The 26327-nt window shown below is 45.9% G+C and overlaps 1 protein-coding gene across 2 annotated transcripts in view; it reads left to right on the top strand.

Moving 5' to 3' along the window:
- EXOC6B (exocyst complex component 6B) overlaps positions 1-26327 on the top strand; it is a gene marked incomplete at both ends in the record, with an annotated part of 302342 nt that overhangs the window by 229347 nt on the left and 46668 nt on the right. For both annotated transcript variants that reach the window (XM_080627686.1, XM_080627685.1), the window contains one exon: positions 312-385. In XM_080627686.1, the coding sequence (XP_080483812.1) occupies positions 312-385 (74 nt within the window). The remainder of the gene's footprint in view (positions 1-311; positions 386-26327) is intronic.

Here is a 26327-nt window from a genome sequence, read left to right as displayed (position 1 = left end):
CCCCCTTTTCTTCTCGGCGAGTTGTTTGTCCGTTCACAAAACAAATACTCTGAAGCCCAGTACGGCTCATGGGAATAAATTTCAGGTCGAATTAGTACAGTTTCCTTGCTGTCAGGACGGTGGAATTAATGGTGTTTTGATGACACGAATTTTGAAGGGCGAACAAAGACGCTGAAGGGAGGGAGACATGACTCCTTAGAAGCGCGGTCCTCCTCTCCCCCAGCCTCTCTTGTCTTCCCTGTCATCCGTCTGCCAATCTCCCTGTCCATGGTTAGTTAAAGGCGCTTTTTATCCTCTTTTCTTTCCCACAGAGTTTGCCAGATCCGGCCCAGTGCCTGGGTTCCAAGGGGACACGCTGCAGTTGGCCTTCATCGACTTGAGACAAGTAAGTCTTTGTGTTTTTGTTTTTTGTTTTTCTTTTAAGATGTGTGACTGAAGACCATCAGGTCTTAAGGAAAAGGAGAGGAGGGGAAACGGCGTCAGTGATTTACGCCAGAGACCTATATTTCCCCCCTCCTCCTCTTCCCTACGCTCGAAGCCACCTCCTTATTGAGCTCTCCTGGAGATGATGGAGGTGAAAAGGGCTGGTGGTATGGGGGTGAGAAAGACTGACCCTGGCCGATGGGGTCCATTGTGCTCCCGTTGGCTTCTGCCGACGCAGCTAAAAGATAACTGGGCGACTCTCGCAGCTGACGCCAAGCAGGTGGTGCTGACAGAGAGAGCAGTGATGCAGAGACCGCCCGCCTCGAGGACTTTTGTTCACAGATAATGCCCACAGAGGCGTTTTGCGAGGGCGAAGGAATTTGCATTTGGGCTTGTGTGGGGAGGCTATGCCTGTGTGTGCATCCGTTGGTGTCCGTCTTTGGCTCGGCAGCATCCCCCCCTTCCGCGGTCCCCTCTTCCGCAGATGGTCCCCAGCCATGAATGACAAAGTGGCTGTTGGGGAAGATGATTGGGGAAGGCTTCACCCATCGGTGCCCACCTCTTGAGGGGGCCCCGTTAGAGCCAAGTTGACCATAGCAGGTACTGAGGCATTTGTGGGGCTTGGCAAGCCAATTTAGGGAAAAGGGCCATTCTAGCGAAAGTCATTTGTTTGGGGGAGAAATGGGCATTATTGATACACTAGGCTGGGGGGGAAAAGTGAGGTGGTCCTGTCATCTCTTGGCACTGAAGATGGATGGGTTGGATAGAAAGTCTGAATGAAGTAAGACTCAATGACTGATGCTTCTCTCCTATTAAAACAATCTTTTTTTGTCTGTTAAACCCCCCTGGCTTTGTCCCTCCTGCCATCATGATGCAGTGCCTCTTGTTTTCAGGGTTGACGTAGTTTGCATTCTGAAAACTTTCGGGTGCCGAGGGTATTTCTTCCATCTGCATAATCTCTTGTATCGATGATCTCCTTACCACTGGGACTCTGATTCATGCTGGAGCTGCTTTTAACCCGTAAGGGTTTGAGAACTTCTCTGAATCCAGTTGATGTACAGGGAGCAATCTGTCATCCCGTGACACTTCTGCAGAGCAGCAATAAGTTTAATAGCATCGAGATGCCATGCGTTTGCTTTTAGGACTTGGACCTGCCAGTAACTGCCAAATTTGTTTGCAAAATGGTCAAAATAGCTACGTGGGTAAGGTGTGTGTTACCACTGCTCTGCGTTGACACTTTTATCTTCATTAGCTTCTTGGCACTTTATTGACCGCAGTACGCAATGCGCTTGCAACCTTCTGGGTATAAGGAAATGTGGAGGCTTTGGTCCTTTTCCAAGCACGAAAACATGAATGCAGGGATTTTGAAGAGGAAAGCTGTGGCTGTTTGAAGAATGAAATGCCTTAAAAATACTCGGGGAGGTTCAGCTGCTCTGAGCCAGTGCATTAGCAGTGAAATGGTTGTATGGTTTATAAGTGCAAAATGCAGCCAAATGAATTCAGCTTGGGTGAGGAGAAAGCTTAACGGTAGCCCTCTTCAGTTATTCCTCCTGTTCAGATGGTCTTCTTTGTCCATGACATTTTCTTCTGGGAAGGTAGTCCCAGCTTTTTTACTTGCGTTTAAAAATAATATTGCAAGGAGAAAGGGGAGATGCTCTGGCCTGTTGAGTTTCAGGTGAGGACAGACAGTCTTTGATCTTCTGGATAACAGGGATGCTTGTTGATGCCAAGTATTGTACAGATAATTGACAACACCTCATCGCTTCGTGTAGAGAAGAGCCCACCTATCACTGAGCTTACAATAATGAGCAAAGATGAGATAGTTCCCAGCTCCCTTGATCCTGTTGATAACCTAATCCCATGACATGTAACGTGTCACCGAATTCCATCCGTGTGAAGCTGTTCCACTGCTTCTACCACTGTGGTACTGTTTGTAGGATGGCAGCTCCAGCTGCAAGGCCTGGGAGCCGGGGATGGCTGGAAGGGTGGATGGATGAAGGTCTTTAATTTAGTTCTTCAACTTGTTTTGAATTTGTTCTTTCTGGACATTGCGTTCTTTCTCTTTTAAGCTGCTAAATGTTAACACAATATTGACTTAAAGCTGAGAGCAGGGAAAAAGATGCCACCTTTAAGTGTTTGTGTTCCTGGCTGTTTTCTTTCTCCTTGGGAGGGGATGTCAGCATAGGTCATGAAGGGGTGTTTCCAACCTGAAATCCAGACATTCTCAAAATGTTAAAAGTAATTTCAGGTTTATATTTCAGGTAGGTTTATACTTACCTTGGAGCTGCTCTGTCAACTAGTGTGGCTTTGCGCAGCTTGGTTATGTAGGGAAGAAAAATGACTGCGCAAGAAATGCATCAGCTAAGTAAGGAGATGAAAGAGATTTCCCCCTCCCTTCACAGTGTATTTCAGTGCAAGCTGTTACAGAGCAGTTGCAGATGGGAGACAATTTTCAGAGTGATGTGGGATAATTAAGGGCATGACCAAAATTAATTCTTAGTACAATAAAATAGGAAATGGTAGAAAACTGTAGTGATTGGTTTGTGACTTGGATGCAGATCCTTGTACTAGAAAATAAGCCCTGTAAAAATGTTGTTGTCAGGAGCATCAGAGTTCCTCCTTGTTCAGTGCAGCAGATTAAAGTGTAAAATCCCTCTCTGCACTGGAAGCCTGATTTTCACCTTGTGCTCAGGGAAACTGGAGCAATTCCATCACTGTGTGGTGAAGAGGAAAAGAGGTATAGAATCCTAGAATGGTTTGGGTTGGGAGGGACCTTAAAGCTTATCCGGTTCCAACCTCTGCCACAGGCAGGGACCCCTTCCACTAGAACAGCTTGCTCCAAGCCCCTGTGTCCAACCTGGCCTTGAACACTGCCAGGGATGGGGCAGCCACAGCTTCTCTGGGCACCCTGGGCCAGCGCCTCAGCACCCTCACAGGGAAGAGCTTCTGCCTAAGAGCTCATCTCAGTCTCCCCTCTGGCAGGTTAAAGCCATTCCCCCTTGTCCTGTCACTACATGCTCATCAGTCAAGCCCAGAGAATCAAAATTGCTATTGTGAGCAGACAGTAATTTAAAAAGAGGACTTTTCTTCTCATCCTGGGACAATTCTAAATCCATAAATACCTTTAATGAAGTGATAAAATCAGCCAAGTCGCATCTCAAATCCTTCTGTAAGAGCTCTTTTATAACAAGGGTCTGAAAGCAATGCTCAAATATTTAAGGCTTTACAAGGAAGCAACAGTTATTTTTTCCCCTTAAAGTTTAAACTTTGCTGTTACACATCCTGTGCTGTATGTTAGAAATCTGAAATAGATTTAGTTCCATAAATAACCTTGCTAAAATATGAAAGGTGCCTAAATAATACAGTCTTCTGCATCTTTCTTTCCAAAGTGACTTAGGCACTTCTGTCCAAACACTGTTGAATGTCCAAATACCACTGAAGATCTCCAGGAGGTTTCAAATCAACCCCAAGGCTGCGCATGCAGTGAGTTCCCTGTTCTCTCCGCAGCTTCTGGCCAGCTGGAAATGTTTTAGCTTTTCATTTTCATGGGTTTGTTATACGAAAGTGAGCTGAAGAGGAAGGTTTTATGTTTGTCTGTGAAGTCATTGCACTCCACAGCCACACTGATCTCTCCTCAAAGCCAGATCGACACTTGTGGCTGCCCGCCAAGGAAAGTCTTGTCTCCAGCACTCGAAGAATTCCACTCTGGGTTCTAGCAAGGGAAAGCACGCGATGGATTCGAGCTCCTCACTTTAGGCCTCTCCATCTGTCCAGAGAAGTATAAATCCTGTGTGTTGAATTTCCTCTGCAAGTGCTAAGTTGAGGGAGATGTAAGGAAAGGCAGGCAGGTCTTGTTGGAGATGTGGATGTGCAAGGAATGGGGACAGGAAGGTTCCACTCTTCTGCCCCATCATTCTTCTGTTTTACATTATGGTCGTGACTTGACAGTGGTTATGAATTTGAGCATCAGCTCTTCAGACCCCATCAGTGAGGTTAAGACAGGCAAGTGCTGTCATTAGTCGTGGAATAGCTCTTCTGCCTACTGCTTGTCCAATAGCAAACATTTTGTGTGTCTTTTTACTGTGTTCAAAACCCAGTTGTGGTTATTGTGGGTTTGTGTTGGATGCTGGCCAGCTGCGTAACAAGCAGGTCTCCCTCTGATGCATTAATTTTTCCCTATTACCTCTGATAGAGATGCTTAATAAAATAGTATTCCCCTCAGGAACGCAGTTCCCTTAAATCCCTGCCCTGTTCTTCCCTTCATATGGGAAGAATCCTATCTCTTCTGCATTGTTTGCATCATTACTGGAGGGTGGTTTTTATTCATTTAGAAGATGAAATACAAAGTTAGGCAGGAACTTTCAGCCATGTGAAATGCGCAGTTGTTCTATCTTTGTGTCCATCTTCATTTCCCTCAATGACTTCTGAACCTTCTGGCCATGTTTGGTTGATGGGCTTCAAAGGCGTAGCAGCCCTACATGTTTTTCTGCAATTGTGAGCCAAGATAGAGAAGCTGCAGTGTGAACTCATCCTTTAGATTCAACCTTGAGAGAGATGCATGGGGAAATCTGGATTTCTTGGTTCTATGCTTGGTTTTAAGGAACCACCTGCTCAGGGAGCAGCATCTATGAGGTTACGTTGATGGATACAGTAATGCTGGCAGTTGTGGATATCCAGCTTAGCTTCTTATCATAACATCAGATGATAAATAAGGCTTTTGAATCTCCATCTGATTTGATTGTTGGCTGCTTTAAAGGCACTTGGCGGCTTGGACTTGTGCAAGTTGAGAGGTGTAACCCTGTCTTCTGTTGCTACCATGTGGTCCAGTGCTTCCATACCCAGCCCAGGCATGGTGGCCAAGGGGAATCCTTGCAAAAGTGGGCTGAAGAGCCAAGGCCTCATGGGTCTGTGCCTTGATGTGACACTGCAAAGCTCTGGCCACCCCTCTACTCTGTTACCTGAGGCAGTTTGATGGTAGGAAGGTGAAGACAATCCCTCCAAGAGTTTCGAGACAGCATCCAGGTATGTTCCCATGAGGCAGGAAACCCTGGGTGGTTTTTTTACCTTGTTTTTCTATTTGCAGTTAAACGTGATTTCACTGACCTGCAAAGTCTAATGAGATGGTGTGAAAACAAGACACTGGGTGAGCCTCGGAGCCCGTCTTGAGCCTGCTGAGAGAGGGAATGCCAAGGCCGTGAGTGTGCAGTGGCATGGAGAGAGGCTCGTTAGATGTGAAACTGGTTTGGCTTATTTTTCCCTGCTTGTTTTGCTGGTAGATGCAACAGAAGTTGAAAATCACATTAGAGGGACAGTCAATTAAGTTAACTATCTCAGTGAGATGTCTCCTCTTCACATGTATTTGCTTGTGTCTTTGAAGCACAGGTTTCTGTTGTGAGAGAAGTTGCAGACAGAGTAGATGCCGCGTTAATCATTGGATGCAGTAAGGCAGAGATGAAGAGGTGACTCACGGGTTTCAGCTCATCTACTTCCTTGCCAGTTGCTATTTGCCATCTCCAGTATGTCTGTAGATTGCCATGCTCTGGCCCACTACCTCGCCCATCTTTGTCCTCACTGCTTGGCTGGCTCTTCCAAGTGCCCATTACTCTGCTTTGGCCAAATGTTGCAGCATAGGGGATCTATATACTAGTTTTTTCGAGAAGCACTCTTGTACGTTTTGCTTTGTGGTCATCTTTAGAATCACAGAATCATAGAATCAACTGGGTGGGAAAAGCCGTTTAAGCTCATCCAGTCCAACCGCTCCCCAGCCCTGCCAAGGCCACCACTAACCCATGGCACTGAGGCCTCGTCTCCACGGGCTGTGAGCACTTGCAGGGACGGTGCCTGCAGCCCTGCCCTGGGCAGCCTGTTCCAATGCCTGAGCACCCTCTGGGGCAGGAATTGTTCCTCAGCTCCATCTAAACCTGCCCTGGTGCAGCTTGAGGCCGGTTCCTCTTGTCCTATCACTTGTTACCTGGGAGCAGAGCCCAGCCCCTCCTGGCTCCATCCTCCTGTCAGGTAGTGTCTAATGCCCTTTGCAAAGGGACTTTTACCATTACATTTTTACATCTCAACTTACATCCTCTTCTCTCTTTCTAACTGCATCCCTTTACTTCTGTGTTTACCCTGGTCTCTGTCCTTGCTTAATAGGGCTTGCTTTAATTATTTAACCATTGCTACGTGGCCTCGGCCACATTCTCCTCTCCAGCTCAGTGATCTGAAGCCCTTTGCTGGCTCTGGAGAGCAGTCCTGCCTGCCCTGCCTGCAGCTGCCTCCCAAGTGGTGTCAAGTGAAATGTTGAATTCTATTAATCTTTCATTGCCACTGCCATCTTCCTGTGCACTAAGGAAACAAGAGGTGTGAAGACACATGTTCCAGTTGCAGCCTTAATTCTTAATTTCCCAGCAATGATGGGTTTGAGCTAGTTTCATCGTTATCCTTAAATACAGGGGTTTGCTGTTAAGATTGTATCTCCAGGCTCTTAATTACTTTTTGTTGCTCCTCTCCAAGTTCCTTCCTTCCACTGATCAGTATCTTTTGGATAACGCATCTACCATTATTAATCATGTTCATTATGGTAGTGCCTACAGGCCAACTAATAACTGCCCATTTTACTGGGTCTTGTGCAAACCTGGAGAGTCTAAACAGATGATGGAGACCATAAAAGGCAGGCCAAATTACACATTGCAGCCAATTAAATGGTATTTTGTTTCCTAACACCCGTGAATGTGGTAGATGCTTTTTTAGTCATCCAGAAGCCACAGCCCCATCAGCTTCCCTGAAGTGGGGACCTTCATCCTCTGTCACACCTCTCTGCTTCCATAGACCCAAATGATGCTTGTTTTTCCAAACTCCAGATTGCCTGGGGAAACCAATTTCAAAGTCTGGTGTTAATTTATGGTGGACCTCAGTGGTGTCGAGGCCACTCCAGCATCATGCTGAGCTTCCTCTCAAAAGTTATCTGCATGGGGTAATGCAAAAATGTTGTCAACAAAGACTTGTCCATTAGTTTTCCCTCTCAAGAAATGCCTGGATTTGTTTCCTAAGTCCATGTTTGGAATGAAATTACCTTTGGAAATGTTTGCTGTAATGACTTGGTGGAAAGTAACAGTTTGTGTCACGTTACAGATTTATTAGGACCCATTTAAAACCTTACGAATTTTGTGTACTTGTAGGAGTTGTAGAATCATGGAACGGTTTGTGTTGGAAGGGACCTTAAAGCTCCTCCAGCTCCAACCCCTGCCACGGGCAGGGACCCCTTCCACTGGAGCAGCTTGCTCCAAGCCCCTGTGTCCAACCTGGCCTTGAACACTGCCAGGGATGGGGCAGCCACAGCTTCTCTGGGCACCCTGTGCTAGGACCTCACAGTGTCACAACCTCACAGTCTTTGGAAGGTGGAGCTGGCCATACCCTTCAGTTAGGTTAGAAACCTGCTATGGTGAGGACATGGTACCTATTTCATCTCTGAACAAGGTGTGGCCAAGGTTTTCAACATCTGGAAATCACTTGAGGATGTGGGACCTATTCCCATGTCACACCTTGTGCTTCAAATGCCCTTTTGATGTCCATTGGTAAAGGTATTCGGTTGTCTCCATCGAACTATCTCGCACCCCATGGCTCCCCATGGCACTGAAAGAGTCGCAGAAATAGAAAGATGAGATGGTGGGAATGACTTAAAAAAAAAACCCAACCAAAATTAACAGACAAACCCCTGCATGTGTTTAATGAGGGGCCTTTTTTTGCCTTATTTCATGCTCTTAATATCACTTAATCCTTCTGCCTTGATATTAACACCATCCATTTTACCCCCTGTTGGTAACATCAGAGCAAGGTGCTTTCTGTTTTCTGGAAACCATCTGGACTTTGATTAAAAGCTGTCTCGGAGCAGTTATGTCACATCTAAGAAGCAGCAAGAAGATGGTTTGGGAGTTGTGTTGGAACAGCCGAAAGTCAGGCTGAAGTCCAGCAGCATCCTGCGCCTCTTGTGATGCTCAGCCTGCCCAGAGTACTCATCAGGAAAGGTGCCCAAGTCACAGACCCATCTTGGATGACAGAGAGAAGCCTTTTTGCTCCTCTCTGATGCACCTTTATGCAGATGCCCATGAAGATGTGCTCAGACATGGATTGTCGGGCAGGAATCCCCTGGGCTGCGGCTAACCCGGAGCACCAGGAAGGACATTCCAGGGTCTTGGCCAAACCACTGTGTTTCTTGCTTGTTAGGCTCAGGGTGCATTTTTGGGTTGGTTTTTCTTTTCAGTGCCCAAAACCCAACGGTATTTTATAAGGGCACATGAAGTAGTTTATTTATTTTTAAATCAGTGTTAACTCTGACTCACAAAGGCAGGATGCTTCAAAGTTGGTGCTGAAAATCCAAGCTGCTGCTCACTGTGCTCTGCAGAAAGGGGACAGGGAGAGGGCAAGACACAAAGGCATGAGCTCAAAGCAGATTTAGAGCCTTAACTCTGATTTTTCTTGCTTGGGTGGGTTTAATCTGGTCTAAGTGTTACTTTAAACATAGCCTTTTGTAGTTCAATTATAGTAAAATCACATTGATCCCTAATCCGTTCAGCCACTCAGATTCCATCACTCTTGATCCAGGAAGGATGTATTGGCGTAGTGAGGAATTAAAAGTGCCTGGATGCTCCCTAGAGCCTTCAGACAACAAAAACATCAAGAGTGCAAACATATTCTGTTAGCACTTCTCTTACGCAGAGCGCGCTGCCTGGGTTTCTTTCGTTAGGGCATGGCAATGGGAATTGTGGAGTCTGTCGACACTTTATAGGCTGGAACAATAAATCCAAACAAACAATCAAATCCTCTTTCACTGGGAGATGTTTCTGGGGGCTCGACAGAAGAAATAAAGGGAGGAAATGAGGAACTGGAAAGCGAGAAGCAGATTTTTCTACCTTGTGGCTGGGTGTTTTGTTCCTTGAGACGGCACGTGAACAGTGCACTGAGGTTGTGTAGATGTTGAAATCAGAAGATGATGGGGTGGGAGATACTGATTCCCACCTTAACCTATGCTTTAGGCTGACCCTTGGGGTTTGTTGGGAATGACTGGGCTTTTCCTGTTGTGGCCAGGTCTGGTCCCATACACCCCATGTCACTGTGTCCATCTGCTGAAGTTAACACAGACATTACATTCTTCTTTCCAAGGCTGAGAGTGATTCAGTATAACATTATGCAATCGCTCATTATTCCTTCATCTTGTTTTCATGTTTATTTTATGGTAAAACAAGCAGTGCAGCCACTCCGATGGGACTCCATGGAGAACCTCAGCTAAAGGAGACCTTGCACTGGAATGGGAACACGTTTCCTTCGGGTTCTGTTCCTCTGAGACTCAAGTGTTGACTCTGCCTCCTCCTGAGCACTCTCAGCTGTGGCTGCTCATGGTCCATCCACCTTGGAGCAGGTTGCTATTACTTCAAGCATCTGCCATGGGGCATGAACAGCAGAAGCTGGCCCATGCTGGTGGGAGATCTCCTCCCCACTGTGCCCTGTAATTGCAGGAGGCTGTGAAACAGTCATCCAGCCAGGAAAACAGACACCACTGGAGCTATAAGGCCCATTTTCACCTTTAACCTGCTGATTGAGGCAGGATTGATGTGGAATAGAGAAGGCCAGAGGTGGTTGCCCTTCACCTCAGCATCCCCGCCTGTGAAACCAAATCCCCTCCGGTGATCTGTGCATGCCTGAGAGCTGTCACTCTTGAGCTAGTGAGGAAGAGCCGTCCATAAAGAAGCCTTTATGGAGCTGCCTCTCGTGACATCCTCCCTTCACCTTGTGCAATGTGGGGTTTTTGGTTTCCCCTGAGAGCTCCTGTTGCTGCTGTGAGAGCAAAGAGTCGCTTGGCTCAGCTGCTGGGTCTCCCTGGAACACATCAGCTGGGCCTTGGTGGGTGGTAAAGTCAGTTTAGCAGAGCAGTCTTGTCTTTGAAGCCATAGGGAAACAGTATCCTGATGCATCCGGATAATTCTTCTCCTTGGGATATCTCAAGTGCAGCTGTATTGCTGGATTGTTGTTTCAGAGCAAGGAAACGTTAGCTCTTGGGTAGCCTGTTCATCCCCTCTAGTCCATTCTGGTAAGAGCCTCCTTCCCCCAGTCCTCATCCAGCTCTGGGGCAGCAGCACAGGAGGGACGTGGAGCTGCTGGAGCGAGGCCAGAGGAGGCCATGGAGATGCTGCGAGGGCTGGAGCAGCTCTGCTCTGGAGCCAGGCTGAGAGAGCTGGGCTGGGGCAGCCTGGAGAAGAGAAGGCTCCTGAAGGGGAGACCTGAGAGCAGCTCCAGTGCCTAAAGGGGCTGCAGGAAAGCTGGAGAGGGGCTTGGGCCAAGGGCCTGTAGGGCCAGGCCAAGGGGAATGGCTTGAACCTGCCCGAGGGGAGACTGAGCTGAGCTCTTAGGCAGAAGCTCTTCCCTGTGAGGGTGCTGAGGCGCTGGCCCAGGGTGCCCAGAGGAGCTGTGGCTGCCCCATCCCTGGCAGTGTTCAAGGCCAGGTTGGACACAGGGGCTTGGAGCAAGCTGCTCCAGTGGAAGGGGTCCCTGCTCGTGGCAGGGGTTGGAGCTGGAGGAGCTTTAAGGTCCCTTCAACCCAAACCGTTCCATGATTCTATTGCCAGTCAAGCAGTCAGCTTTCTGACATAAGGCACAAATCCACTAATGGCAGGATGAACATCTGGGGCAAGACAGGACCACTGGGACTTTTATCCATCAAGGTGACTTGAATTGCAAGATAATTGTTTGAGAAGCTTAGGTGCCCTGTATCCTTCAGGAAGGAGCTGTTAGTTGCCTCTTAGCTGGTCCCAGAGCAGTCTGTTATCAGACTGTCCCATTGATTTTTTCCATGTGATTTGAAGAGTTCACATACTGATTAGCATTTATGTAGTGTCATACACGCGGATTAAGAGGTTAATAAATGAGATAAGGTTTGTGAGGAAAGGCAGGTGACTGATGTGTAGGAGCTCTGTGAAGGAAAGAAGACAGAGGAGAAGGAACTTGACCTTTTCATGCTTCAAGGTGAGGAGCAGGTGCAGGAACAACAGCAGGACTGGAGCTTTAGGAGAAACCAACAGAGAAGAGAAGTGTCCTCCAAATAAGTTGAAAGTCTGGATGTCAGCATCGTGTTTAAAGATGACTTCTGTGTTACGTTTCAGCCAATGATTCCTTCGTGAAGCTCAGTCGCTTGAGGTTAAGGTACTGCACATCTTGCACAAAAGCTTCAGTCCTTCACAGTTGTCATTTTTATTGATGAATTGACAGCAAGGTGGCACTATATAGCAAGGAACATTTACAGTGTGATTTATTTCAACTGTTCTATTAGTCATCCCCCCCTTCCCATGATAAAAACATTAATTTGCACTCCTGTAGGTTCTGCTGATTCCAGGGCACGGGTGTTTCTTTTTAAACACAACACAGTAGTTGTTGCTGTTAGATGTATAAATGGGCTCTTTTCTATCTGGAGAGGACACAGATTGATCTGGTGATAGTGGGAAGTTCTGTGCTCTTTTTCTGAATCAGTGCTTCAGTGTTAAAGTGCGGTTTTCCTCTGGAATAGGAGGGATGTGATAGAGATGTCTAAATGCGGATGGCTTCTGCTGTCGTGTAATCCCAGAGGTATCCTAGATGTACACAAGAGACAGGTAGAATAGGACACAGGCATTCAAGAGACTTGTGTATTGCTGCAGTAGCAGCTGGTCGATGCCTTTAGGTGCTAAAACGGCACTAGGTACCTCTTTTTAGGACCTGGGCTCCTCTGAGTGACTGATACTGGTTTATTAGATGGCTGTCAACATCGGCTGTAGTGACAAAACTAAGCTTTGAGGTAAGAGCTCTGCCTCTAGTAGAAGTAACGGAAGGTGAGGTGGGTTTTGTTCTAGCCCATGGCTGGTTGTGTTCCAGGTGTATGTGCTAATGCAGTTTCAGTTTCTATCCTTAAATGCACCTGTGCAGTTTCAGGGAGCCAGGAGTTGGAACATGGTCTCCGAAAGGCAGTTCTTCTGGAGGACGAGAGGAAACGGCCTATAGGTGCACCAAAGGAGGTTTAGGTTGGATATTAGGAAAAGTCTCTTCCCCAGAGGGTGCTCCGGCATTGGAACAGGCTGCCCAGGGCAGTGGTGGAGTCACCATCCCTGAACGGATTTAAAAGATGTGTAGAGGTAGCACTTAGGGTTATAGTTTAGTGGTGGCCTTGGCAGTGTTGGGTTAACAGTTGGATTTGATGATCTTAAGGGTGTTTTCCAACCTAAATGATTCTATGGTTCTTCACACCCAGTGTTAAAAGTGAATAAACCAGAAATATCCTCAGTTGACTTTCTAGCTTTAGGTTGACTTTGCATTCCTGCCCATTACTAAAACAAACACTTAATCCTAGAATCATAACAAACTTCACCAAAGCATCACAGGTTTAACAAGCATTAGAAATCTGGTGTGTAATTTTGACTAAGTATTAGAGGAAGTACCCTTATTATTGCTTATTTTATATGTATCCAAACCAGCGTGTGACCTCCGCGTTGGTATGTGAGATCAGCAGAGTGCTAAGAGGGCTCTGTGTGCTACAATACATAGAGGGGAGGAAGGGAGCAATTAGGCTAATGGTCCTTAATTAGTAAAGATTGAGGTGGTCTGACCACCAGCACAGAAGAATGGCAGTTTTCTGCTGTAGGGTTTGTTGGAGGATCTGGCTGAAGGTGAAACCGGTCAAACATATACACAGATTTTGCATCTGGACCTAAGAGCAGGTATGATGAGTGAATAAAGTGAGGACAGGCTCCTTTTGGACTAGGAGAACCTCCTGAGCTTTCAGGACTGTCCAGGCAATACAGAAGAGAGAAAACAAGGGTGAGAGGAACAGCACATGTGTGTGTGTGGCAAAGGAAATGGCCCACCAAGGAGTTTCTGCTTTGCAGGAGCATGTGTCGATTGTGCTCTGTAACAGTTCATAGAATCACAGAATAGTTAGGGTTGGAAAGCACCTTAAGATCATCCAGTTCCAACTGCCTGCCATGGGCAGGGTCACCTCGCACTAAACTGTGCCACCCAAGGCTCTGTCCAACCTGTCCTTGAACACCACCAGGGATGGAGCATTCACAACTTCCTTGGGCAACTCATTCCAGTGCCTCACCAGAGTTCACAGTGCATCACTTGTTGCTTCATCTGAGATGAGGTGAAGTCAAGTGGCTGAACTCCATTTTGCAGGCTCGACCCTTTCTCCAGTAAGAGGGATTGATGTATCTCCAAGGGCTATTGAGGTTCCAGCTGAGATGAGTTTTCCTCTGGAAATGGTTGTGGCATCCCTATGGCTTCTGACAGGTCCAAGCAGAAAATGTGTGCTTGGCTTAGTTAAGGTTAAGCAATGGAAGGACCATTCTCTTTAAATTGCTAATGGCAAGATGCAAGCATCTTTCAGACCCCGTATCTACAAAGCCTTTTGCAGGATCCCCTTCCAGTGCACACAGAGATGGTGGCTGATGCCCCTTTTGTCAAAACCTCATGTGTTCTGTGTAATGCTTTTGAACCTCTTTCTCTTTTGCACTAAAGACTAGAAAAGTCTTTCTGCTTCCCACAGTGGGGTGGTTTCCACCACAGGCTACATCTTATTGTGCTTACAGGCAGGTCAACCCCAGAAGTAGAGGAAGAGAGGTGGGGGGAAGGCTTATGACTCCAGACAGTGTTTATTATATTTAACTGTAATCTGTTCATGTAGTGCCTGTTATTACTGGATGCTTTAACGCATTCTTGGACACCGTGTCTGCATCAGTGGGGCTGTTTTGAGATACCAGACAGGTTTCTGCTGCAAAGACCCATCACCAGCTTAGTGTGTTTTCACATGGTTCTCTTGGATAATCTCTTGCTCTTTCTAATAAATCTAACAAACCACATGAAATACAGGATTTATTCAGGTCATGTGCTCATGCATATGAATCTCTCCAGCTGGCTTCTCCTCCATTCATCTAAACTCTCCTGTTCTATCTGCTAGAGGCAGGTCCCTGAGGGATGTATTTTCCTGTAACAGCTAGCTGGCGTCGAGTCTCACGGGTCGATACTGTGCATGCTTTCAGCGTTTAAATTACCACCATGGTCTGTTGGTCTTGGCTTAGGCAAAAGAATCCCGGTGCTGAAATGACACTTGATCTGGAGTTCACCAGATAGTGTAAACAAGCACATTAGTTGGACCGGATAGGCATGATAATTGCGGAGCGAAGCTGTTGCTTGAATGGATCCATTAAAGTCGGCTTCAGGGAGCTGCATCATCCTTTTAGATTGCTGCAGAGAAAGGAGTGAAATACTAGCCCTGGCTGGAAGGTCTTGCTGCAGAACATGAAGCACCAAGTGTATTCTTAACTCTTCGTTGTTGAGCTTATGCCACTTGCTTGATGCGATTCAGGGTGTTGGATCACCTGGGAATCCTCTTTGTGCTGTAGGAGAACTGTGGTTAAATGGGGTTATGTAGCTGTTGCTCTTGAGCATGCTTGAGAAAATGGGTAGAGTTTTATGTCCTCCTGTTCCAGGCCTCAAGTCCCTCATTGATCCCACCAGAGAGAAGCAGCATCCCCCTTCTTCCTTCTCCAGTGCAGTTATGAATGTTTGCAGAGGGCCAGGGTGAGCTTTTAAGTTGCTTTAAGAATTTCCATGCTTTGGAGCCAAGTGAGTTCCAGAAATGCTGGAATTTGAAGGAGAGATCCCTGTGAAAAGCATCACATGGTGTGAATTTGGAAAGGTCTGACAGAGGAGTGATGGGGAGATCCTGGTGTTTGTTCCCTGATACTCTCTCACATTGGTTGAGAAACAGCTCAGTCATGGGGAATAAGGTTTTTAGGAGATGCTGGAGGTACTTTGATTGAAGTCTGTATTCCGCTGTAAGAATATACCCACAATGTTAAGAGCTGTGGACTACCTCTGACATACAACAAAATAAAGAAGTACTGTCGTACTAGATGTTAGCTGGCCCAACTTTGTTGACCCAACTTGTGCTGACTGGGTAATCTACTGGGATGGTGACGGTTGGATTCTGTGAGTCACCGAGAGCCTTCATCTTGCTTGAGCAAATCCTGAGTTCATTAAATAGGATAATTTAGCTCTGTGACTCTATTCTTGTCATTTTTGATTCATCACTCAGCCGTGATGGTTGGCCAGTCAAAGTTTGGGCTGTGGCTTGGTTTGATCAGACATAGAGGCTGCAGAGCTTTTGTTTCTGGTGCGTGGTTGGGAGTTTCTGTCTTTTGGGATGAGACCTCTTGTGAGCAGATTGTTTAATGTCTGTGATCTTTTGTGTAGCTTCCCATGAAGTGTCTGGTTCTGTCTCTCTGGTTGGGTGCTGGGCTGGGTGGAGCTGGGAGTTCCTGGTGTTGGAAATTCAGGTTGTCCTGGGTGGATGCATGTGTCTTTGAATTTTATTTAAAGTACGGGTATGTTTTGAAGCGTGGGCTGGAGCGCCCTGATCTGCTGAATATCATTTAAACAGCAACAACAAAAAAAGTCTGCCTGTTGTATTAAATGGTGTCAAAGAGACAGACAGAGAAGGAGCAATAGGTGTGTACCACGCAGAGATTCACTTGGCATCTCCCCATCCTCCTGTTCACAGCAGTCGCATCTGCCCAAGTGGAAGGGTAAATACTCCTCCGATCTAATCGCGTTAAATGTTCCAGAGTGTAATACCTTAATTTGGTTGCTGACATGAGGGCTGATGGGGAAATGATGTGGTAATCAGGAATGACAGCAATGGCAGATAGGAATCTTTTGTTTCAAAGATTAAGCGAACCTGAGGAGATCGTCTTGTCGGGTGTGCCCCGTAACCAGAAATAGTCCTCACTCACTGACTCAGAGCACAAAGCCACGCATGAAAGTCGGATCTGTCTACAAATGGCTTGGCTTGTTCTCATCTAAACCTGTTATCGGCCTCTGGAAGATCCAGTTCAAGGTTAGAGGCATCTACGGTTGGACTCCGTGATCTTAAAGGTCTTTTCCAACCTCACTGATTCAATGTGGTATTAAGCTGTGAGTACACTATAAAGAAAAATAGAACAAAAATGTGTAATGCATCTTTTCGTCTTCTTTTTTTGGTGTCAGTTTGAAACCAGAGTGTACAAAGTCTGTTACTGCTCTGCTCCTCTTAAAATCTGCTCCTCTTTAAAGTCTGCAGAGGGGAGGGAATCCTCCCTGGAATGCACACCCTATGCAGAACTGCTTTTCCAAAGTGTTTGAAAACAATCTCTTCTGCAGGAGTAGGAGCTGATTTGAACAGCCAGTTCTGTCCCTGAGATGTACATGACAGGATGCCAGAGGAAAATAGCAGCCTGGAATTTGCTTCGTGTTTGAGGTTAGTTTGAAAGGAGCCCGGCGCTTTTATTGAGGGTGGTTTTATATAGCAGCTCGCAATGGAAACAGTTTGTCTTTTATATTTTTAGGTTAAGGGATTTCTTTAAGGTCAGCTTGAGTTCACCCAATTTTCTCTTCTGCTTTGATGGAGGTAGGCATTAGTATTTGAAATGACTGGGGTCCAAACTTGCTGTATAACCTCTTGGGCACGTTATTCTCTATGCTTGGTGGAAGCAGGTTGATGAAATAAACGTGCACGTGTGATTTCCCAGTTTGTGGAAAAATGCTGCTTCCATTTTATCCCCTTAAACTGGTGAACTTTTCCATGGGCATCACCTGAATTCCCAGACCCTCATTACCTTGAAGAGTAACATTGCTCGCAGACTTAAGTGCAAATGGTATAATTTAGGGCATTTACTTTTCCTCTGCCTTTCAGCTGCTTGCAGCTTTCCCCGAAGGGCTCTTAACAGAAGGCAGAGGAAGCCTCCAACACAGATTTCTCTCTAGTAGCATATTTTTCCTATAGATTATCCTTTAATACACATGATGAGAATATTCTGCTCTCGTAAAGAGATAGTCCAGCATGTGTGGGGCTGTATCCATAAATATATATATGAAGTTACAAAGTTTTCCAAGAGGAAAAGGTGATGTAATGGACTGTGGAAATAATATTTTTTCTTATTCTTTCTCTCATCTGATCACACTTATGATATAAATAGTGGAAAAAGGCACAAACCCATTGAAATGTAAACCACTCCAGTAAAGCTCCCCCATCGCTGCGTGCTGGGTTCAGGCAGCATCCATCGGTGGTTTCCAGCACATTAACAGCAACGTGTGGAGCCATCTGTCATGGCTTGGAGGTGTCAAACCGATTCAGCAGTTCATTAGGCAAGGCTGGAGGAAAAAATAGCCTAGAAAATCAGCATATAGACAGGAGAAGGGAGACTGAAGAGCTGGAGGAAGCATGGTCTGTGCAATGCCGTAATAGCCTGAGTCATTTGCCATCGCACCCCGTTGTGGGGTCAGGGCAGATCATTTGCTACCTCTGCAATGAGATTTGGAGTTGTCCCCAGTAGGTTAAGGCATGGTCAACAGCAGCACCAGTGCTTTGATGGATAGCATCTGGCTTCTCCAAAACCACCCTCGGATGTCCCAGCACTGTACCTTGGAGGTACCCTCCAGGTAGACACATCTCAGCTTGGATTAAGTTCAAACGAGAGCTCCAGATAATGCTGTTTGGTGTTTTCAGTGCCCAGTTTGAGTTTTATATGGTTTGTTTTCCAGCAGGATGACTTGTAGGAGCAAATTCCTGATTTGGTGCATCTGCAAGGCAGGTCTGCTCCATGAGAACCTGCATTCAGCCCTCCTTCATGGACCTCCTTCATGGAGATGTTTGCATGAAACATTTGTGAGTCTGAGCTGTTAGCCATCCCTGGCCTCCTACAAAATAGCTGGTTTGCTTCTTCCAGCATCCTTATTCTGCCCAGTATGCAGGTTCTGGCCTTTAGTTTTACACCTTTTCATTCCCTATTGGGAGCTGAGCATTTCCTTGCTGATAGTGGGTACAGCTTCTCAAGCACGTACATGCGCTATATGCAGGACATTGGTTTTAGGGCAGTTGAGGCTCTGTCTGCATCTTCCTGTATTGTTGTTAAGCCCTTTTTAAACAAATCCAACTCTGGATAATGCCAGCTTTTTGTTTCTGTTTTGTACTTGCCGTGTCTTAATGAATTTTTTCTCTTCTGCTATGTTCAAAGACCAACTTCTCTATCTCCATAGGAGATCAGTATTGCCACAGTGACTGCAGAGGCAGCAACGTGAACTAGGGATGTTTTGATTTAATTGTCTCATTTCTCTTCCTCAACCTGTCCATTTGTAGGTCTTTCTCTCTGCTCTGATGCTTTGCTTTAACACTTGGCTGCATTCAAGCATCCAACAGTTTGTTTGAAGGGAAACCTCATGCTCTGCGGAGTTGAGATGTACTTGTTTGACTCAGATTATTGACTGACACTACATTGATTGGCTTTATTTCTAAGTGGGTATCATGCAGATGTTGTACCAACCTCCCAATTTACTGTACAAGCTGTGTTTTGTTTGGAACATGGGATTTCAACCTTTCTGTGCGTTTGGAAGCTGTGCAGCAAGTCCAACCATTGTAAAATGTGTGGGAATCATGTCATTTATTGCTTTCCCTGAAGTAGCTTAGTCTGTATACAAGTTGCAGACGTTGCCCCCAAGTGAGATATGGGCAAGGAAGGGGAAAGAGATTCCTGCATGGGTTTTGTTTCTTGACGCCTCAAGTTGTGGCGAAGAGCAAAGGGAAACTTTGATTTCTGCTGCTCCTGTGGGGTGTGGGGATTCCCAACCATCCCAGCTGGAGGACAGGGCTCAGAGTGATGGGATATTCAAGTTCCAGGTCTGAACAGAGCAGTGCAATGAGTTAATGCAGAAATCCGATCTTGAATTAAAGCTTTGGGGTTGCTGGTGTCCCACTAAGGCCAATTTGAAGGACACATGCAAAGTGTTTGCACAACTCTTCTGCAAGACAAAACTGGTCAGATACAAAGCCAAGGTTTGGAAACCTCATTTTTATGTTTCTATTGTATCTGTTTGCAGAGTTTACTTAATTTGATGTGGTTTTCCTTTAAATAAGCATGTGAATTCTCTTTTAATCAGAATCTAAGACCTCCTCCGATAGTGGAAGGTACATGAGGCATCAGCAAAGGCAATGCAGCCCCAGGCAGGAGCAGTGTATTCCCTTATAGCTGTTTTCTGTGGAACAGATGGAAATGCAGGGTTCTTCAGAAATATCTTTAGAAATGGATTTCCAGAGATTTTCCCATTTTCAGAGTCCTGGGGAAGTCTGGATGTGGTGATAGCAACATTGATGGTGACTTTGCTTAAGGGTGGAGAGCTTGAATAGGCAACCAAGTTGGATATTTTTCACATGAAGCCAATGGCAAGTTTGCTGAAGTGTTGGACAGGATCTGGCCCTTACAGAGTAATTATATTCTTGGTGGCTTCTCACAGCTATGTTTAGCTACAGTATGGGGAAAGTTGCCATGCCAGTTGGGAATGCTGGTATATTCTCCCCGTTCTAGGCAGATTCTGGTGCCTTTCTGCCTGCAGGCTTGTATCTCTATATATGTATTAGCTCTTGGTTTGCCTTTTTTAACATGTCTTTCCTCACTAAGATCTCCTTTCTTTACTTAGTCCTTCTCATCATTCCCTCCCATTTGTAATCCTTGCTGTTTCCTGAAAACGAGTAAGGAAACAGATTCTAATATTCAATGACCTATCTAAAATAACCCTTTGGAAAAAAGATATTCCAGAACATGACTGTATAGTGCAGAATAATGGCTAGAAAAGACCCTTGGGTGTCTCTGATCCAACCTAGTACCTAGAGCAAGATTCATGCCAAAGCCACACCAGGTTGCTCAGGACCTTGTTCAGAGAATTTCTAACCTATTTGTATCCTTTCCAACCTCTTTTCCCACAAAGGAGTGTTTGGGTTTTATCTTGTTTGCCACTGCGACGTCTCTGGTTGCAACCTGTGCTTCTTGTCCTGTTGGTGGTCACTTTAAGAAGGCTCTGGTTCTTTTCCCTCCATAGCTGCTGCCTTTTAGGTTGGTAGGTACCAAAATTCAACCTCATATCCCACAGCTTTTATTTTGGGACCAGTGTAGTCCTGAAAATATAAATACTTTTATTTATTTATTTTAAAATGAAACTAGTGGAAAGTTGAAAAAAAATGAAGAACTACTTTTTGGGAGGAAACCACCCGCCCAGATGCCACAGAAGAAAGGGATTTATCTGCCCTTCGCTCTCTGGGTCATTTTGAAGGTTTGTGTTGGCTTTGATTTAAAAAGATTTGGGAGAACTTTGCAGCTCTGCAAATGGGCAACCTTTTCCTTCATGCCTGAGCATTCATAGAATCATAGACTGGTTGGGGTTGGAAGGGACCTTAAAGCTCCTCCAGTTCCAACCCCTGCCACGGGCAGGGACCCCTTCCACTGGAGCAGCTTGCTCCAAGCCCCTGTGTCCAACCTGGCCTTGAACACTGCCAGGGATGGGGCATTGCTGTGTTTCAGGGGGGACCTCCACCTGGTTTAGAGTTCCCAAACCTGCAAAGTAAATGATCGGTGTTCCTGATAATTACTTCTTTCAAGCAGAGGCTGCCCCATCTTCCAGCATCCCATCGCTCCTCTTCCTCGGAGCTTCCCAAAACTCTGAACTTGGCCCCGGCAGCCCCGCTGGGATGGAAACTGAATCACGGAGCAGGAAAGTCCCGCTGTTTGACTCACAGGAGTCGTTCACATGAGCAGAGCCCTGGCCCAAAGGCTTTGCCAAAGCCACTAATAGAATTCAGGATTCTTGGGTCGGGGATGGAGCTGATGGGGACTGGTGGGGAGCAGTGCACCAGGGCTGCAGCTCTGCACCCCACTCTGGCCAGAGTCCTTGTGCTTCAGTTTCCTCCTCTCCTCCATGAAAAGCTTTGATATATGTGGATATTGAGAAAAAGCCAAATAGTAAAGCAAAAAGAAAAGAGGGTTTTTTTCATTTCTTGGAGGGAAACTCTCTTCTTGCAAACTCCTATGGGACTGAAGCTCCTCTTTTAAAACACACTTTAAACATTAGGATGAAAGAGGGTCATTTTAGCTGTTTATGGTCAATGACTAGCAGTCAGGCTTGTCCCCAAAGTGTGATAGGTGGTTTGCAAAGAGTAGCAAAGACACGATTATTGCTTCTGTCAGCCCAGTCTAAATGGAAAACACGCAGACAGTGGCTGAAGGCAGGAGCTGACAATGAGCTGAGTGATCGACCCTGAAACCCAGCACGGATCTTGTCAATGCCATCGCTTGTAGTTGGATTTTTAGTCATATATTTTTCCACTGTCTATTCAAGCAGCATTTTGTGTTTCAAGTTATTGAAACAGTTTGTGGGTAGCGCTGCAGCTAATGAGCCGGCTGCATCCAGCGCTGCAGAAACATGTCAAGATACTTAAGTACAACCAACTCCAGCTCCCTCTTCTCAAAATTCATGGGAGCTCTGTGCATGGACGGTACAGACTGTAGCAGCTCTAATAACCTACAAATGAGGTTTCGTTTTTAAAGTAGATTATGCTAAGAGGAGATTTTATTTATTTTTTTTGGTAAGTGATAGGGTTGCAATTGGATCTTTTGATGAAATCAGCTTTTTTAGGGGGTGGGGAAGTATTTGGATACAGCAACCTGGCTCTTGCACAGGGGCTTAAATCTGTCTTCCATCAATGAGGCTGGAAATCACCACGTGTGTGATGGCGTTTAGTTTCTTGAGCATGTTTGTGCCTTAGGATCAACTGCTGCCTGCGGAAATGCTGCTGTGGAGCTCAGAGCCCTGATCTCTGGATCTGCTACAGCATCTCAACAGGCTGCCCAAGGAAGAATGCCCCATCCCTGGCAGTGTTGAAGGCCAGGCTGGACAGGGCTTGGAGCAACCTGCTCTAGTGTGGAAGGTGTCCCTGCCCATGGCAGGGGGTTGGAACTGGATGATCTTAAGGTCCTTTCCAACCCAAACTATTCTATGATTCTATGATCTCATCCCTGGGATTTAGGTCCCTGCAGCAGGACGAGCTGCGTGGGGAGCTGGAGATGCTGAGCACTGACCAGCCATCAGCAGAAGGAGAAAAGCTGGGCCTGGGAGGTCGGCGATGCTCCCAGCATCCTTCCTCCACCTCTCACGGCTCACTTAACAACAAGATGTTGAGTCTCCGCACTCGCTGCTGGCCACCCTCTTGGCTTTAAAATAGAATGAGCAAACTCACAGTAGTGTGCTGTTTTTAAAAGTAAAGGGCAGCCTGAACGGGCTGCCTTCCAGAGGAGTGAACAGCCTTGGAAATTAGATGTTGAAAGCCCATGAAAAATGGTTGATGGGTTGGAGTATTTGTTTTGAAGATAACATATCCCACCCCGCGTCCTCCTGCTTTACTCTGGTTTTGCTCTCCTGTGGCTCTAGCAGTGAAGAGCTTTCCTGTGCCTGCAGAATTTATATAACGCACACATTCATCCTCCCCTCGGCTGCAGCCTTTAGCATGTTTTGGTCAGTTTTACAGTTGTTATAGTGGCATAATAAAATTTGTCAAGACCATATTAAATTATGTTTTCCCCATCACTTTTCACCCTGTGAAGGTGCAAACAGCAGCTCTGCAAAGAGATTACACTGAGAGCAGTTTCCTTCTGGTAGAAATGATCGTGAAGCTTAAATTTGCTTCAATAGCATCTTAACAAAGTCCGGTAACATGATAAAACGCAGCTTGCTTACTTCAGCTTTTAAACTTACAAGCTTTTACCTTAGAAGTAAATGACTAAAAGTAGGCTTTTGCCATTCTTATGCTTTTGGTGGCCTTGATGCCCTTGTTTACCCCCAGTTTCAACACCCAGGGAGCTACAACCTGAATCATGAATGTGTTTTCAAAGGCATGGATACTAATGTGAGCTGTGGGAGCTGCTTTGTGCATGTCTTTCCCATGTATTTACTGGGGGAAAAAAGGCTTAAGGAAAAGAAGTGTAGTAGAAGCAGAGAATGTGAATTTGCTGTGTTGCGTGGCAGTGAAGAAAGCTCTTAGTCTTCACCACCATTTGAGGTCTCGGTGGTGCGCTGCCAACACCTCTTAGCTTGACCATGTCTCTAAGGGGGTTAAACGCATACACCTTCACTAAAGCCATCCAGTTATATACGATCGAACGATGTTCCCAGGGGATCAAAGCTATGTATCATCAATTTTGTTTCAGCGAAGACGGTTTTACTTGACACCTAATCAAATGATATTTACTTGCTGCCGCTTCGACTCCGAACTGTCATCTCATAGTTGTGTGATTTTTCATGAGCGCGGTGCCAGCAGAGTTGAGGAGACTGTGGTTTGGTTATAGCTTTAGGCTAAACTAAGCCAGATGTTATGGCCTTTATTTGAAGTCATTAGTTCTTCACCAGTCGGGCCGTGCACATTCCTTTCATTGCTGGAGCGCTTTGCTTTTCTGAGAATATCGCCTTCTGCAGGGATTCCTGGTCATTGTTAATAAATTACTTCTGGGCATTTCAGGAAAAAATGAGTGAAGATGTAATTTACAGAAAACAAGCAACACCCTGGCTTCATTCCCACAGTGGATGAAGAGCCAGGAGACCCACAGCCACCCTAGAACACGCAGGAGGTCCAAAGAGCAGAAGAGATCTTGGAGGAACCTTCTTTAACCTTGTTTCCAAGAGTTTGTTCCAGGGGTAATTGGAAGGAGGGGAATTTCCATAGATACTTTTGGGATTTGGGAGGCTCTAGGTTTGGCTTTGCCAGTTGATGATGATATTGGGCAATTTGTGTCCTTGACTTTTCCACAGCTGTTGAATGGGCGTTTTCGACCTAATTTGGGACTTGAGGCTTCAGTCAAGTTTGTAAGTTGGTTTCTAGTTCGTACTAGAAGGGCAATAGAGAACTCCGTAGTACAATGATAGTAAAATACCATAATGAGGCCAGTTGTTGCCAACCAGTAGATTTTAATTTCATTATAAACATACAAATATTAAGGAACACTTTTTTTCTCCTGTGAGCAAAGAACTGTGAGTTTCAATGGCACTCCAAACTCGCAGTAATTGCTTAAGAACATTGCTTAAGCAGCTCATTGTTTTCTTTCATAGGAGTTATGCTTCTGACATTGAAAACCCAAAACATGAAGTGTCTTCACTGGTTCTTACTGTCATTACTATCATCATCATCATCATATATTGCAGTTCAAGCTGTCTCTGGAAATAGAAGCTGTTGCCTGAGATGCTGCCCTCTTGGGCTCGGAATATTGTTGGAAATGTAATGAGTTAAAAATTGCTGCCTTTTCATGTGACTTTGGTTTGTCTTAGGGCTGCAATTCTCAGAAGTCACCTTTAATTGTTGAATAATCTCCATGACATTTGTGATGAGTGACAATACAATTATAGTGGTAGAACTGCACCGCTAAGGAATTTGGCTGGAGAACTTACCTGTGTTTCCCACAGCTGAAACCTTACCTCATTTAACTAGTATTTGGTTGTCTGGTTAAGGTTAAGCCAAGAAGAAGGAGTTGAGCAACAGTTCTGGTATGGGTGGATGAGGCAAAGGCTGGAATTTGCGGCAGGTTGGTCATTTCATCCGCGGCAGGGGGTTGAACTGAATGATCTTTAAGGTCCCTTCCAACCCCAACCATTCTGTGACTCTATGACATCCCTGTTTTGAATTAGCTTTTCCAAATAAGGAGTGCCCTATGGTGCCAGAAGCATGATCCATAATCCTATGTTGCATGTGTCCATGGCAAAATGGAAGGTCGGTTCCTTCTTTTAAAATGGCCAAGATAAATTTCTATCTAAAGAGAAATGTGTTCCACATGGTTTAAAACATCTTTCTGGGGTGGATTTGTTCCATTCAGTCAAGACCAGAGCTGCTTGGTTGGTCATACTCTGAGTTGGGGGTGGGAGTGCTCCATCAAACAAGTTCAGAGCGAGGATACACTCCTATGCCGTAAAATCCTAAGGACCGCTAAGCTGGGTTTAAGCACTGAGAAGATATATGAGCCTTGTCCTCTGGCGATATAAGAGCTGTTCCCAGTGATAAATTTTGCCTGGTAGGGTACTGAATATGTGAAGCAGTTAGTATTTCTATCCCAGCTTTCATTCAGAAGTGTCTCAGATCATTAAAAGCACAAATTAAACTTCCAGACATCCCTGCCTAAGAGGGAGGGGAAGCATTGTGCTGGTTTTACAGTCTAGGAGATCACATGGAGATGCTGTTGTAGGGATGTAGAGCTCCTCAGTCTCAATTGCTGCCACCCAGATCTTGGTCCATGCTGGCACACTGCTATCTGTAACTGCAGTTTGCAAGTATAAATGGGTTTTACAAGGGCCTGCAGGGACAGGCCAAGGGGAATGGCTTTAACCTGCCAGAGGGGAGACTGAGATGAGCTCTTAGGCAGAAGCTCTTCCCTGTGAGGGTGCTGAGGCGCTGGCCCAGGGTGCCCAGAGAAGCTGTGGCTGCCCCATCCCTGGCAGTGTTCAAGGCCAGGTTGGACACAGGGGCTTGGAGCAAGCTGCTCCAGTGGAAGGGGTCCCTGCCTGTGGCAGGGGTTGGAACTGGAGGAGCTTTAAGGTGCCTTGCATTTCTATCATTTTACATGCTAAATATGGTGCAAATTAAGGTTTCTGTTCACCCAAAACGATGCGTAAAGCCACTACTGAATCCCAGGCTTGCTTTCAAGCTTGTGCATTACATCTGCAGCTTTGCCCGACTGGGATGTTGGACGCGGATTTAAGTCCTGGAGTTGAGGTGTGAGGCCATGCTTTGTTGGCAGGCTGGAGCTGTAACCTGATTAATCTGAACAGGTAAAAGTAACACAATCCATCAGCAGCACAACTGGCAGTGCAGCCCAGCAAGTAGTGAATTTTTCATCAGGGGGCCCTTAGAGAGGAGGTGTATGTTACCGAGGGTGGTAGAAAGAAGAGAAACCTAGCCAGGCTTTCATCCGGAGGGGTATTGCCTAACCAGTGAGGAATCCTTTCATCAATAAATTATGAGAAGAATGGGAAAGTTTCGAAAGATCAGCCTG

The sequence above is a fragment of the Psittacula echo genome, assembly GCF_963264785.1.
Source record: "Psittacula echo genome assembly, chromosome: 1".
Taxonomy (NCBI): domain Eukaryota; kingdom Metazoa; phylum Chordata; class Aves; order Psittaciformes; family Psittacidae; genus Psittacula; species Psittacula echo.
The sequence above is the reverse complement of the archived record's forward strand: the minus strand, read 5'-3'. Positions and strand labels throughout refer to the sequence as shown.